The sequence below is a fragment of the Labeo rohita genome, chromosome 21 (genome assembly GCF_022985175.1).
Source record: "Labeo rohita strain BAU-BD-2019 chromosome 21, IGBB_LRoh.1.0, whole genome shotgun sequence".
In the NCBI taxonomy this organism is placed as follows: domain Eukaryota; kingdom Metazoa; phylum Chordata; class Actinopteri; order Cypriniformes; family Cyprinidae; genus Labeo; species Labeo rohita.
In genome coordinates, this window is record NC_066889.1 from 26,576,966 (window position 1) to 26,594,099 (window position 17,134).

Genomic DNA, 17,134 nt, shown 5'->3' on the forward strand with positions numbered 1-17,134 from the left:
CAGTCATACAAACAAACAAACATATGAAAAACAAAAGAAAAACATGTTAGACTTGGTGAAATGATGGATTCATGCCTTCTATGAAAGACTTTTCACACTATACTTAACCTTGGGTTATCTTCTTTTTATTTTTTATAGTTCCAGTATTATTTATAGTATTTATTAATATTTTGAATTAGCTGTTATTTTGGTATTTTCAGTTTTCATTTCAATTTTAAAGTTTAGTAATTTTTATTACTATATAATTATAATTTGTATTATTAGTTTTGTTTTCTTTAAATATTTCTTTTTAATTTTTATTTCAGGTTCTGCTTTAGTGACTTATTTCAGACGTTTAAATGTAACATTTAAATCTTCAAATTTATTTTAAAAGGCAACATTTCAAATTTTAGTTTTTTATGTTTAACTTTGTCATCTATATATATATATATATATATATATAATTTAAGATTTACTCTAATTTACAAAAATATATTTTTTAATACTTTTTTAATTTAGAGCTCCACGCAACATACAGAAAAAAATAAGAAATCGCTCCCATACTTACTTAATTGTTCCCATAATATATTAATTAGTTCCCTTGTTTTAGGTAATTCATGGCCACAATTGAACAACATTATAATCATATAATAAAGACTTCTACTTCTCTAAGTTTATGTCTATGGCATTTCACGCAGGTATGTGTTACGCTGCAGCGGCGACGACCCGACCAGGCTACAATAGTCCAAATATAAGCACTTCTAAGTGTCCCGTAGTGATTTGGGATAAGACAAATACGCGGTTTGGAAGATGAATTCATGATGTACTCGCTCATTATATACATTTTGCTCATTTTGAACAGAGAAAAAGTTACATGTCAATATCTTAATTTGTGGCTAGTATCTTTTATTTTTTCCTTCACGTCATGTTAAAACTCTAATATAAAACTACAGTACTAAATGTACACAGAAATTAACCCAGGATAAACTAACAGTGTGAAACATGGAACAAGATAATCCAGGGTTAAAAATAACCGTAAGTGTGAAAAGCCTATTTGAATGCACCCCTAAACACATACATATGACATATATGTTTATATGAGCTGTACAGTCATAAAATGGACAGGAAAATGACAATATAAACACATAGGATTGTTTGTAGCATGATTATAATATGCATGATTTGTTGGCAAGATTAATTCAATGTTCTTGATTTAATTTCAAGAACAAACGCAATCTGAAACACACTCAAACATGCATTTATGCAGGAAAAAACTGCCCAAAACTCACTCAAACAGTCAGGTTTGCAGAAACAGAGCACTTGGATTTTCTCAACAATCTAGATCTGTATGTAGGTTATGTCTCTGTTGGTTTGTGATGTATTTTGTGGTGTGTGCACGTCATCTAGCAGACATTTATAACTTAAAGGTGGCGTAAGTAGGCTCATGCATGTTTAAACTGAAATACAAGTCAGACTCCAACACTTCAGAAAAGGAAATCACACTGCAGTAATAAACTGTTTTAAATGTCAAACGCTATTCAAACACGGTTAAAGCACTCAACTAGTACACCATCTCACCCTCAGAAAGAAAAACCCTTCTCCAGGAAAACACATCTGTGAGGAAACATTCCAAAAGTTTCATATTCACATCATATTTCATCTAAATTGGCATCTTAGCTATTAGGAAAAAAGACGAGAAGCAGCAAATGTGATTGTGTGGATGTTACGCATACTATGCAATCATGATTTTTGAAAGCACATGTGCTTTCACTCAAACATCTATGTATTAAAAGTTTTTTCAAGGGTTATTCCTTCTTTTTAAGACTATCAGTATCAACTATAAGTGTACAAATAATACAGCTAAACCACCAAAAAGGCAGTCTCTGTCTAACACATATTAGCAAATGAAGTATATATTTTGTGAAAAGGAAATTATACTTTTTTAATACTTGATTAGCGGTTATGAAAATTGTTTTTCGGGGGAAAAACACTAGCATAATTGACCTCAAGTTCATTTATATATGAAAACAGTACAAAAACTTGCATGTATCTCCTTTTATATGTGACCCTGGACCACAAAACCAGTCATAAGAGTCTTTTTTTTTTTAATTGAGATTTATACATCATCTGAACTCTGAGTAAAAAGGCTTTCTATTGATGTATAGTTTGTTAGGATAAGACAATATTTGGCAGAGATACAACTTTATTTGATCATCTACTATCTCAGGGTGCAAAAAAATCAAAATTTTGAGAAAATCGCCTTTAAGGTTGTCCAAATGAAGTTCTTAGCAATGCATATTACTAATCAAAAACTTATTTTTGATATATTTACGGTAGGATATTTACAAAATATCTTCATGGAACATGATCTTTACTTAGTATCCTAACGATTTTTGGCATAAAATAAAAATTGACCATTTTGACCCATACAATGTATTTTTGGCTATTGCTACAAATTTATCCATGCTACTTAAGACTGGTTTTGTGGTCCAGGGTCACATACGTGTGCCTGTACATTAAATTGGAGTGATCTAACATGCACTGCTACTCGATATGACAATATACCACCGCCATATTAAACTATGGTGGGCTAATATCTAAAACCATCATGTGCTAAGACACATACAATCATTTAGTCATTCAGTTTCAGAAAAAAAGTCCGCTTTACGAAAAAACAGTCCTAAAAGTCACATTATTGGTTTGGAGAGATTCAAAATCACACACACACCCTAGACGCCACGTTTAGTGTTCATACACAAGCACACTTTTGAGATCACATGACCTAAAGCTTTGGGTCATATGTAGGTTATGGCACCTTTGGCGTTGGAGTCCAGAAAGACCTCGACGTAGGATGTGGGGACGTAACCCTCCTCTTCCTCGTTTCTTCTAACACGTGTCCATCCGTCACCTTTGTCTTCCTCTATTACATACAAGAGCTCACCTTCCGTTACTGAGATGGTGCCTTCATTAACACCTACAGAGAAAAATGGAAGAAATCAATCAATCAATAAAATATGTACACACATTAACATTTAAAAGTTTGGGGTGAGTATGATTATTAATGTTCTTAAAAGATGTCTCTTATGCTCACCAAGCCTGCATTTATTTGACCAAAAATACAGTAAAATCAGTAATATTGTGAAATATTATTACAATTCAAAATAACTCTGTTATATTTGAATATATTGTAAAATATAATTTATTTCTGTGTTGCAAAGCTGAATTGTCAGCATCCAGTCTTCAGTGTCACATGATCCTTCAGAAATCATTCTAATATGCTGATTTCATGTTAACTAATGTAGTTAACTGATGTTAAATGGAACCTCATTATAAAGTGTTACCATATACAACTGAAATCAAAAGTTTACATACACCTTGCAGAATCTGCAAAATGTTAATTATTTTACCAAAATAAGAGGGATCTTTTAAAATGAATGTTATTTTTTGATTAGTACTGACCTGAATAAGATATTTCACAGAAAATATGTTTACATATAGTACACAAGAGAAAATAGTAGTTGAAATTATAAAAATGACAATTCTTAATACTGTGTTGTTACCTGAATGATCCACAGCTGTGTTTTTTGTTTAGTTACAGTTGTTCATGAGTCCCTTGTTTGTCCTGAACAGTTAAACTGCCTGCTGTTCTTCAGAAAAACCATTTAGGTCCCACAAATTCTTTAGTTTTTCAGCATTTTTGTGTATTTGAACCCTCTCCAGCAATAACTGTATGATTTTGAGATTCATCTTTTCACACTGAGGACAACTGAGAGACTCATATGCAACTATTAAAGAAGGTTCAAACGCTCACTGATGCTCCAGAAGGAAAAACGATGCATTAAGGGGGTGAAAACATTTGGAATTTGAAGATCAGGGTAAATTTAATGTATTTTGACTTCTGGGAAACATGCAAGTATCTTCTGTAGCTTCTGGAGGGCAGTACTAAATGAAAAAAATATGATATTTAGGCAAAATAAGAAAAATGTACACATTCTGTTCAAAAGTTTTCACCCCCAGGCTCTTAATGCATTGTGTTTCCTTCTGAAGCATCAGTGAGCTTTTGACCCTTCTGTAATAGTTACATATGAGTCCCTCAGTTGTCCTCAGTGTGAAAATATGGATCTCAAAATCATACAGTCATTGTTGGAAAAGGTTCAAATACACAAAAATGCTGGAAAAACAAATAAGTTGTGGGACCTGAAGAATTTTTCTGAAGAACAGCAGGCTGTTACACTGTTCAGGGCAAACAAAGGACTCATGAACAACTATCACTAAACAAACAAAAACAGCTGTGGATCATTCAGGTAACAACACAGTATCAAGTGTATGTAAACTTTTGAACAGGGTCATTTTTTATAAATTCAACTAATATTTTCTCTTGTACACTATATGTAAACATGTTTTAGGTGAAGTATCTTATTCAGGTCAGTACTAAATAAAAAATAACATGCATTGATTTGCAGATTTGCAGATTTTATACCGTTTCTTATGCATTTATACATAAAATACCTTCAAATGGGTAGAGGGCTTTGCAGGTGCCTATAGTCGGTAGCATTTCTTCATCCGCATCATCAAATTCATCTCCAGACTCAGCTGTTTCGGGTTGGACTTTACTCTGGACCTCAGAACTCGGTTCCTCTGTGTAACTGCCATCCGGACTGCTCCATCACACACACGCACAAACACACACGTACACAATAACTATAGCACCTGTTTGCAAAGTACTCTGACTTTAAATTTATTGTAAATTCATTTCTTATTTGATAATTGTGTGTGTGTGTGAGTGTGTACCTCTCTCTATCCTGTGCACAGTTGTTGTTGGTGGGCGGTGTGCTGTTTTGGGTCTCGTATAGGACACTCGTCCTCCGTGGAGGTTCACTCTTTACCGGCATCCTTCCTTCGACCTCTGCTAACCAGCCCTAAACCACACACACACGCACTCATTTCCACTGAACTGAACAGTCATTCAGGCCTGTGCTATATTTGGAGATGTATGTGCTGTAAGATGGAGATGACACACACCTCAAATTTCTGAGCCTCCGCTTGCAGTTTCTCAATGTTGTGGGCAATCTCTGCTAACCGAGGGTCCACGCTGTTGGGATCCCCCATCTGTGGGTTCTTTATGTACACTTCCTTCATTTTAGTCAAAGCATCTCTGCAGAAAAAAATACATATATACATTTTGCTGAATAAAACCCGTCAAACTCCGGCCTAGTCAAAATATTCTAAAAGGAATATATAGAGCATTTCTACTGAAATTTCATAACTGGAATCCTGATGGAATCAAATAAGATTCTAAAAGGATTCTTGATTTTAACTTTACATTCTTGAGTCAAAACTCATTTAATATTTTATTGAATAATGTTGTGCTGCTGGAAAGTTAAAGATGACTAAAGTTATAAGGGTTTTAAAATGCTGAAAGATTTTATTTAAATTTGATTTCCTTTTTCCTTTTATATAATTATTTATATCATTTGCAATTATATAAATCCATTTGTTCTCAAAGAATCCTGTAAGAAAATTCCTAGGTATACCTTAGGATTTTTATTTTTTAAATTATGACAAATTCCAATTGGATCCCTTAAGGTTTATTTTTTAAATAAACATTAATTATACACTACATGAATAAATTAATTAAATAAATTAAGTAATTATGTAAATAAATACATAAATATGTATGTGTGCACATAAATAAGCACGTAAATAAAAAAATACATTTATACATTTGTTAATCAATAAATCAAAAAACTATATTATGTAAAATAAATGTATATGCAAATAAATAAAACAAGAAGCAAATAATTAAGCATATAAATTAATAAAATAAAAAATAAAATTTTTAATTAATGAATTAATTATGTAAATAAATACATTTGTATGCAAACAAACAAATAAATGACAATAATAAGCAAATAAATACATTTTTAAATTTATTTAAATAAATATATGTGCAAATAAATAAGCATGTAAGTAAACAAATAAATTTATTAATTTATTAATCAATAAATTAAGTAATTAGGGTAAAATAAATGTATATGCAAATAAATCAAATAAGTAAATAAAATAAGCAAATAATTAAGCATGTCATATATAAATATATAAAGTAAATAATTACGTACATAAATTAAATAGTAATCAAATAAATACATTTTAAAAATGTACAAAAAATAAATAAATAAAATAAAGCTAAATCTAATAAGTAAGAAAGTAATTAGAAGGCAGAAATGATATAAAAATCAGAATAAGCGTACAATCTGCTATAAAATAAGTTGAAAAACTAATAAAACTATTAAAGTCTTTCTTATTAGACTCTTTCTTACTGTCTATGTATCCAACAGGATTTTTGACTAGTGTATGGCAGAATATACAAGTTTGTGTTTGTTCATGCCTGTGTACCTCTGGTCCATCTCCTTCTGAATGTCTTTATTGATATCATCGATCTTCGCCTGAAGCTTCTTCCTTCTCTGTTCTGGAGGAAGATGACTGAAGTCCTCAGGATTCGAACCCTAAGAGCAGACAAAGAGGAGGACAGACAACCAGTGAGTATCTGCTCCTTAAAAAACTGACACTGTCCTGCATATAAAGTAATATCCATATTTATAAATGGGGCGGGTCAAACCAGGACACATCCAGTCACATCAACGGACTATTAAAGATTCTTCTGTTCCTGTCATCTGGTTTGCTAGCTGCCTTTGGAAAGGAGCCAATCAGCTTTCAAATCAAATGTTTATCAAAGCCAGACCAGATGAGCTAATTCAATCTAAGTTTAGTGATTAACCTATTCAGTCCAATGCCAACAGCAACACTGATTAAACAGTTTTCATAAAATAAACTGGCTTGCTGGCTCATCTTTGAAATCTGATTCTGGTTGATCTGAGTGATTTGGTTTGCGTCTGTCCTTACGTGCCCTCTTTCCATCCCGCTCGCTCTAATATCCTGTTCCTGTCTACGTTAATATATCGATCCTCTGAACTCTCCAGCCACTGGTTTTTCCACATTAGTCCTCTCTGACAAGCAGCATTTGCCACGATTTTAACCACATGGTGGCGCCAAAGAGCCGTGAGTTTAGGGAGGTTAAACCTACTGATTTTTAACCCTATGAAGCATACAGTATCATATTTAAAATACACATTAAAGGCCTCTAAATGATCAACATGATCATCAAAACCTGTTATAGACAATCTACTCCATGCCTTCTGATCTGATCAATACTTTTTTAGCAAGTACAAGGCTTTTTAGTATAAATTAGGTCATAATACACGCCTTTTTGCTGTGAAATCTTAGTAAACGTGAATAACTTTTATATTGTTTCAGAAAAATCATGTTTAAATGTATCAAATGTATCAAATCTTATTTATTTACAGCTTTGTTTTTAATTTGAGATTGGACTGAATAGATGGACAGCTGTATTTTTCTACAGTCCTGCCCTACAGGTCAATGCAAACGCCTCACTAAAAGGTCAAAGGTCACAAGGCAGGCACATCGACCTTACCCCTTCTTCCACATCACCATACTGTCATGCAACAATAAATAACCATATTTTTTTCTGAGCATGCATTGCACCGTTACTCAAAATACAGTTAGATAAAACCACAAAATCATTCCAGGCAAACTTAAAAATTAATAATCAAGATCTACACAAACACAATATACATGCTACACTCACTGTTGTACTCACCCTCTTCAAATCAAAGACAAATTGTTAAAATAAAACAATTATGTAACATTGATTATTTAAAAATAAAAATAGATAATAGATCTAAATTCGAAAAAAAATGCAAAAATCAAATTATATGGATCAAAATATACATATGTATAAATGAATGAATGTTTTAATACATCTAAACATTACTTGCAGTATAATAGTTAACTATAAGTCACACTACACCATCAGTGATTAAATAAATCACATGCTAAACATTTTGGGGGCGGGGCTGAAATAGCAAAACCCTTTGGTGATTGGTTAAGATATTTATCTATTATTAATAACACTTTAAATTATATTATTTCTCACTCTGATGTCATTCAAAACCAATTTGACTTTATTTCTTCAGTGAAACATGGAATATGATATTTAGCAGAATGTACACGCTGCTCTTTTCCATAATGAAAGTGAAAAGTAAAATTAAGCATCTGTTTTTGTGCTCCAAAGAAAAAAAAAAATCAAACCAAAGGTTTAGAATGACATAAAACAAAGACTACATATTAATTCTGCATGTGAGCTATCCATTTAACTTCTCTAAATACTTTCAAAATGATCACATTTCAGTATATTATGCCACACATCTGGTTAGGGATCCAATTAATCAGGTTGTTTGAAATACATAAGGATCGAATCAGGGGGAGATAAACAAACACAGGGACAAAAAAAACGGGTTTCAGATCACCTCAATTAGGTTCCGCACGTGGGCATTGAGTGAGAGCTACACAGAGGGACAGTCACCACAGCAACAAGACAAAACAAAACAGACATCAACAAAAAGATAAATCAGACAACAACATGGTTTTGAACTTAAATACACACAAAGGTAAAATTATATAACAAAAAGATACCAAACGTTTCGTTAAAGAGATAGTTCACCCAAAAATGAAAATGTGCTGTCAGTTTGTTCACCCTCAGGCCATCCAAAAGGACATACGATTTTTTTTCCACAAACTGATTCTTTTAGACAGTTAATTTGAAGGAACTGGTTTTAATTCACTAGTTCGCTTACATAATCACGCAATGACATAATGTATAAGCACTTATAGGGTACAACGGGGCACCCCCTAAGAAAAAATGTGCTTTTCATTGTGCCCAAAGTGTATGAGTGCAGAAAAATATATACGTTTGTATTGAACATTTATGGAGCAACAGATTTTGTGTGAAAATAAATCATACAAGTCGTTTATTTTGTTTAAAAATCTCATAAAAGTATGAGGTCGCAAGGGGGGCCTTTTACCCCAATAAAATATGTTTTTAAAGTAATTTAGTTTTTTTTTAAATAATGCATAAGTTAATACTTGTTCAAAACAATCACTTTAGCAAAGTTTGTACTACTTCCTGCTCACATGTTCTATAAATATACAGTCATTAAACTGTTACTATAAAACATATATTTTAAAATACAGAAACAACATAATTTTAAAATGTAAAGATTCTGAAAGCATTGAAGGAGATCCCATAATAATATAATATATATTTACAGTAGTAACAACAAATTATATTTTATTATATGATATGATTAATATCATGTTTTTTAAATATGATGGTTTCATTCTAAACATGGTGATGGACATCCAACATAATATATGATATTTACCATCTCAATCTAACAATGTCATGTCAACAAATGCAAAAGTCAGCCTTCTATTAATTATCATGTTAATTATTGTGCCTTTTAGCCTCAAAAGCAGGGGCAATTTTTACCCCAAATACCATACTTTCACTTATTCTTTTGTTATTTAATTATGTTAAAACTGAAAATCATTAAGAAGATCTTTGTCTCAAGATATATTGAATAAGTTTAGCGATTCTCATTTGCCACTTAAATCTACAACATTTTTTAAAATATCAAATCGATCGTGTCAAGGATCGGACAATTTTGCACATGCATGTTGAAAAGCGGATGTTTTGGAAAGTGCTATGCCACATTTTTCTGCCATCTAGTGGTTTAGAGGAAAATAATATCAAAGGCGCCTTTTACCCCCATTTTACCCTATTATTAAAGCACTCAATGATGTGAAACGTAGATGTTTATACATATAACATGAGTAAATGTCTTCATCAGCTCACCTTTTTACATAAACAATGAGAAACCATAAAAACTTTCATTTCATCCCTGTGTTCGGTTCACGTATGCGCATATCAGCGGCTCAACAGTCTTGCACCGCGAAATGATTCATTCATCATGGGACCACATACGCTGGTATTCTGGCTTATTTTAGAGTCTCAGTGACTGTCAGGTGTCTAAAAGTGAGTTTTGATTAAGTAACTTGTAGATCTTCTCAAGACATGAACTGTTTTAGACGGTTCAGTCTGATTTGGTGAACTGGTTCAGCTCACTAAAAAGAACTGATTCAAAAGAATCATTTGTGCGTGATCTGGACATCACTCTGGACCATTTGCCTGAGGTTCTGGATTACAGGCAATAACATTGTAAATAATTTTTGGTTTCTTGCACAGACTGATTGTTTCTCTTCATAAGACCTCAATATATCATCAGTAGCCACATGTATTAATTTTGCATTGCCTGATATGCTTTTTTTGACTCTCAAAGTGCCACTAGCTGCTGACTTGCATTTTATGAATCACCAAGGACCACAGCTAACAATCTTCTTTGTTGTTCTACTGAAGAAAAAGTCATTCTGAATAGCCTCAGGGTGAGTAAATCGACATCAAATTTTAATTTTTGGGTGAACTATCTTTGTAAACAAAAATAACCATAAGGGTCGAACACAAAGGAACAAAGTGATGTTAAAGGACCATGTGTTACTACAGCGACGGACATGCTACGGTCATGCCGCTACCGACATGCTACTGAGGTCATGCTTACCAGCTTTAGAGAGAGCTTCTCACGGACGAAAAGAGAGAGCGATCGAGGGAATGAACCGAGAGAAGAGAGAAAACATCAGAGGGAGCAACATCAGACCGCTGTACACGTCATACACACGCATGCAGGTGTGTTCATGACTTATGATGTCACTGATGAAGCTCACTACATCACAATTCGCATTTGGCCAGCTATCAGTATTTTGTGCCCCGTCATAAGACGGATTTCTGCTGGCAGAGCCATGAGAAATTAAGTTGAAAGCCTCACTTTGGCACTTGAACAAGGAAAATGACACATTAGTGGAAGTAGAGTCCTCCTATGCGCATTTATATTACAGAAACTTTAAATATTCCAGATTGTTCTAAACATTTAAAGGCACAGTCAACCAAAAAAAATTAAAATTCTTAAAAAAAAATTATTTTGGGTGCACTGTCCCTTTAAGATTAAGTTAATAATAATTTTAATATTGCAATATTGGATTGAACAATGTTCACCAATCCCATTTTATTGCTGCAGTTTGATGTACTTGCATACAATGAGAAAAATACGATGCAATTTGATTTTGTTCATTAGGAATTGATTGCCATTTTCATTTGATGCAGTGAACTTCAGCAGGTACCAATGAACCAATTATTACACACAGTGTTACAGGGTCACATGAGGATGACATCATCAGTCCTAAAGCAATAGTCAGCCAATAAACAGAACACGTCAGGGATGGACGTACAAGAGAGAAGACAGAGGAAAGAGAAAGAGAAACAAAAATGAAAATATTCTCAATAAATAGGCTTGTTTTTGAGCCAGCCATCACACCAGAGAGGATTCTGGGTAATTGCACCTGAGAAGGAATCTCAAAACAAAGCAGTTCATGGAGATAAAAGTAAAAGTGTTGTAAAAATGTGATGTAAACAGCTAGTTTTGACTGATGTTTGACCTGAGATTACTAAATTACTTAAACTACTTAAAAGAAAAAAAACATGAAAAAATAAAATAAAAATATGAAATTTATATATATATATATATATATATGTTTTTTTTTAAATAAATTATATTTACTGTATTGATTGAATGCATAATGCTAATTATTATTATTAAAAATATTATTTTATAAAAAAGCATGTATAAAAATAACGTAGAATTTAAAAACAAAATTTATAAAAATATAAAAAATATATAAAAAATAGTTAGTATATTTATTGCACCTTGGAATAAAGCACGCTGATTATGCAAAAAAAAGTCTAATTTTATAAAAAAACATGATAAAATATGCAAGTACATATATAACTACGCAAATAAAATACAATATATAGAATCTAAAAATTAAATATTAAAAATATAAACATTGATTTATTTTGTGCACCTTGGAATAAAGCAACCTGATTTAAAAAAAAAAAAAAAAAAAACATTGATACTCTTATTTTAATGAAGCTGTGAGAGCAACAACCTCTGATTTCAAGAAAACTATTTCTGCGAAGACACACTATTCTTTGGATTTCATATTTCTGGGTGCTCAAACTATGGAGCTATTTTCTGAGGTTCTGACAAATGTATTTGGACAAATGCATAAACGCACTGACAGGACGTACAACGTTCTCAAACTCATGAATGCGCCAACAGGATGTTGAATTCAACGTTTTTGTAACGAACACAGATAGCAGATACAGACGGGTTTATTTGTGTGAACGTGATGTACACATAAAGATAAACATCCAATATCAAAGCAGCAAAATGACACCGAAAGGGGTGAATTCTGAACGTATCTTTGCGTGTGATAAAGTGTTACGAGCACCGGAAGGGTCAAAGATGATCGTGAATGCGCAAGACTTGCATTCGGAAGTCGCGCTCGTGACACTTTGAGAATTAACCCCTCCCACACAAGCTGATTTGCTGCCAGAGCAGAGGGGCGGAGCCAGGCTGCTGGGGTTGCACACAGGAGGTGGGGTCAGAAGCCAGAAAAGCCAATGAGAGAGTCAGCTGATGATGATATAACTTTTCTCAATTACAATGGATTCTAATACAGAGTGTCAGACATTAACCTCATTCAAGGGAGGAATTCAAAGTGATATAAATTAAGGGAAAAAATAAGATTTTTTAACTATCACATTAAAAAAAAAAAAAAAAAAAAAAAAAACAGTAAATGAGGTTAAGTCTGTTAAATGCATTTACTCTATTTCAGCTAACATTCAAGCACACACACACACCTCTAGCTGTTTTAATAATAATATATGTATATTTTTTTTAATAAACATGGTTTTATCATATTTAGCTCACTTTTATGGATAAATTTGTATGTCTAAGTAAACCCACACACACACTCTTGCCTCCTCTCACACACTTACGACATATTGCCTGGCCTCGAAAGCATACGTAGGCCGACCGAGAGTCCTCTTCATGATTTCTTTATTATAATAGAGAGACTGGGCAGACTGCAGCAAAGAATAAACCCTAATTAAACACACACACACTCATGCTTAACTATATAAACACATTTGCACACACCCAATCACTCAACAAATACACTTCAATACAAAAATATAGTCTAAATACAGACTAAAAACTTTGCACACAAGTACAAACACACTTTTTGTTTCAATAAACCTGCAAACATACACACACACACACACACACACACACAAAGACACACAAAAATATAAAAATGACAAAAGCACATAAAATTACTAAGACTTAAACAAAAAATAAAATATAAAAAAGTACAAATGTAAAATATAAATATAAAATCTAATTTAAAATATAAAAGTACTTAACCTAAGCATCAAATAAAAGTAAATAGAATTTTTTTTAAATGAATAAAAATTACAAAATCACATAAAATTACTAAGAATAATAAATACAATATTTAAAATATATATTTTTAAGTAAATGCTGAAACAGAAAAACAAATCCAACTTCTGCAATAAGTTGCTCTACAACCATACTGCTCAAATGTTTAGGGTCAGTAAGACTTTTCAGTCTTTAAAAAAAGTCTCTTTGTCTCACCAAGGCTGCATTTTCCTAATAAAAAATGCAGTAAAAACAGTAATATTGTGAAATATTATTACAGTTTAAAATAACTGTTTTCTATTTGAACACGTTTTAAAAATGTAATTTATTTCTGTAAGTTTTAATGAAATTAAAACTATAAAAAAAATGTAAAAATTGTTTCATTAAATAAAATGAATTAACATATACATTTTTAATGGAAACTTAAATTAAAATGATTTTAAAATGTAAATGACACTACTAAACCTAAAACTGAAATAAAATAAAGATAAAAATAAAAATAAATAAAAATTAAAGCCGCATAGAAATATAAAAAAAAAAATCTAATAAAAATGACAAATGCACATAATAAAATTACTAAAACGTAATCAAAAAATAAAATATTATATAAATTATATAGTTTTATATACAATTTTATAGAAATAAATTTATATAATACTTTTAAATACTTTTAATATAAAAAGTGAAAATCAAAATTACATAATTTTTTTTATACATATATAATATAATATAATATAATTACGTAATTTTGATTTTCATATATATACATATAGAAATAAAAAATGTACTTAAAAAATTAACAAAAATGACAAAATCACATAAAATTACTAAGAATTTCACAAAAAATACAATTTAAAACATATATACTATTTAAAACATATATTTAAAAAACTGAAAAAGAAAAACAATTCCAACTTCAGAAATACTAATGCTTTACAGCCCTACTTTTCAAATGTTTAGGGTCAGTAAGATTTTTTAGTCTTTAAAAAAGTCTCTCTCACCAAGGCTGCATTTTCTTGATAAAAATACTGTAAAAACAGTAAAATTGTGAAATATTATTACAATTTAAAATAACTGTTTTCTATCTGAATATGTTTTAAAATGCAATTTATTTCTGTAAGTCAACTCTGAATTTTCAGCATCATTACTCCAGTCTTCAGTGTCACATGATCCTTCAGAAATCATTCTAATATGCTGATTTGCTGCTCAAGAAACATTTTTATGATTATCAGGGTGAAAACACTTGTGCTGCTTCATATTTTTGCATTTTTAGGATTCTCTGATGAATAGAAAGTTCAAAAGAACAGCATTTATCCAAAACCGAAATCGTCTGTAACATTATAAATACATAAACTATCACTTTTAATCAATGTAATGCGTCCATGCCTTAATTTTATACCGACCTCAAACCTTCGAAGAGTAGCGTACATCAAAACACATACATTAAAAACAAGCCAAGACCACAAATGGAGAATGAAAGTGTCAAAGACCTTCATACGTTCAAGTTTATTCCTCTATTTTTAACCATTTGTGTCTATAACATCCTTTTTTTCCTCAGCTGTGATTCAATGCTAAAAATGTTGACAATAAGCTTCATAGAGCTCTGTCAGCATGATGAACCTACCCATGCATTTCCTGACAGATGAACGGCCAAAAATAGGAAATGATAAATCTGTTTTCTTGTTCACTGACCATCGATTCTTCTGAAGCTGAGAGCAATATCTACTGCATTTTGAAAAGATAAAAAATATCTGAGATTTGCACAGGGACATGGGAAAGCAGGATTTGCTCTGTTATCTGCTGTGTTTTGCATCTGTTATCTAGCAAAGTCATTCAAAAGTCCGAATCTGCCCTCGCACCCGCGGAAACACGCGGACGGCCTTCCTGACGGGAAAGTGAAGCTGTTCTGACTTTATCAGAAAGTCACATGTCAGCGTGTGTGTAAATAGAAGACATTGTTTCTGAGTGTTTGCGTACGTGTAATCGCATTACTCAGGATGAACCTTTATGTTTGAGCACCCGTTTTATTTTATCTGTCACCGCAGGGTGCCTTCGACTGGCGCCCTGTGTGTGGAGTGTGGCACGTATCTGAAAACGTGAGACAGTGAAACCATGGTAAACGCAAACAACGAAACATAAAAGAGAGAGAGAGAGAGAGCAGACTGACAGAGAGAGAGAGAGGCAGAGTGAATTTCATTGGCTGCGTGAGGTGGAGGAAAAAGGAGCCGAAAGATATAAACAATTCCACTGCTGCGTCCAGAATCAGAGTCACCGCATGACATCATCGCCTGTGGAATCTGAGTCACACTATGACATCATCGCTTCGGAAGCCAATGCTGCCTTCAAGTCCTTTTAAGTCGATATTTAGTCATGTGTGATCACATGTGGTACGAAAAACATTTCATTTTCATATTTCATTCTTACATCTCCATAAAGAAGAGTTTTTAGCAGTTGTGAAATACAATAAAAGGGCAAAGGATAATATAATTTAACATAACTGAATATAGGATAACGTAATATTCAAATATAAGCTTTGTTTTTGAAAAAAAAAAAACAAAACTTGAAATTTAAACATAACTACTAAACCTAAAACTGATATCAAATAAATTAAAGAATCTAAAAAAATCTAATAAAAAATGACAAATTCACATGACAAAATGACTCAAACTTAATCAAAAAATAATATATTATATATATATATATATATTATATAATATTTCATATTAATTTGAATAGATTATTTTAAAGTTTTATATAAATAAATTTATATAAAAAAACATTTTCAATATAAAAAGCAAAAATAAACATTTTAAGTGTAAACTGACATTACTGACATTGAAAATATAACTATTAAATCAAATTCCAAACATAAAATTATAAAACCTAAAACTGAAATAAAACATAGAAAAAATAGAAATATTAAAATAATTAATAAAAATGACAAAGCACAAAACAAAAAAATAAAGTATTAAAACATATATTTAAAAAATGCAAACATTGAAATTGAAAATATAAATATAAAATCTAATTAAAAATATAAAATTACTAAATCTAAAACTGAAGTAAAGCTAAATAGAAATATAAAAAATTAATAAAAATGACAAAAGCACATAACAAATTTACTAAGACTTAAACAAAAAATAAAATATTTTTAAAAAGGTAAATAAAAAAAAAAAATAAAAAGGTAAAAAAAAAAAACTGAAAATATAAATATTAAATCTAATTAAAAATATAAAATTACCAAAACATAAAACTGAATAAAATAAAGCTAAAGACTTATACATTTTTTTAAATCTAAAAAAGATATATACATATAAAAGTAAAAACATTTAATTGAAAATATAACTATTAAATCAAATACAAAACAAAAACTAAACATAAAACTGAAATACAATAAAGCTAAATAGAAATATTAAAAAATAATAATAATAAAAATAACAAAAGCTCATAACAAAATTACCAAGACTTAAATTTTTTTTTTTAAAAGATATTAAAAATAGTAAAAAAAAAAAAAATAAAAATGGAAAATCTAATTCTAAAATCTAATTTAAAATTAATAAATCTAAAACTGAAATAACTGAAACTTTAACAAAAAATACAAATTGTAAACATAAATACCAAATTTATTCAAAAATTGTTTAGGGTTCTTAAGAAAAAACAAAAGAATTTTTCTTGTTTAGAAATGTTCATAGAGGGGACAATAATAAGTCTAATTGACAAATGTTTGTTAAATTTGGTCAAATTTGCAGTTATTAACAGTATTAACAAAATGAATTTATATAAATAAATATTATTGATATATCTATCTATAATATTATAAATATAGTATAGATCAATGTAAA

General features: G+C 30.8%; 1 protein-coding gene across 19 annotated transcripts in view; it reads right to left on the reverse strand.

Moving 5' to 3' along the window:
- The window catches only part of LOC127151929 (formin-binding protein 1), an 88,632-nt gene that overhangs the window by 3,174 nt on the left and 68,324 nt on the right, over positions 1 to 17,134 (reverse strand). For 4 of the 19 annotated variants that reach the window (XM_051092256.1, XM_051092252.1, XM_051092259.1 and 1 more), the window contains exons 11-18: positions 12,851 to 12,937; positions 10,515 to 10,529; positions 8,367 to 8,402; positions 6,376 to 6,485; positions 5,002 to 5,134; positions 4,771 to 4,898; positions 4,489 to 4,640; positions 4 to 2,953 (exon numbers count right to left, since the gene is read on the reverse strand). In XM_051092256.1, coding sequence (XP_050948213.1) covers positions 2,775 to 2,953; positions 4,489 to 4,640; positions 4,771 to 4,898; positions 5,002 to 5,134; positions 6,376 to 6,485; positions 8,367 to 8,402; positions 10,515 to 10,529; positions 12,851 to 12,937 — 840 coding nt within the window. In that variant the 3' untranslated portion in view covers positions 4 to 2,774. Of the gene's footprint in view, positions 1 to 3; positions 2,954 to 4,488; positions 4,641 to 4,770; positions 4,899 to 5,001; positions 5,135 to 6,375; positions 6,486 to 8,366; positions 8,403 to 10,514; positions 10,530 to 12,850; positions 12,938 to 17,134 lie in introns of those variants that run through there. The other 15 variants (XM_051092258.1, XM_051092264.1, XM_051092266.1 and 12 more) reach the window with 9 other exon arrangements.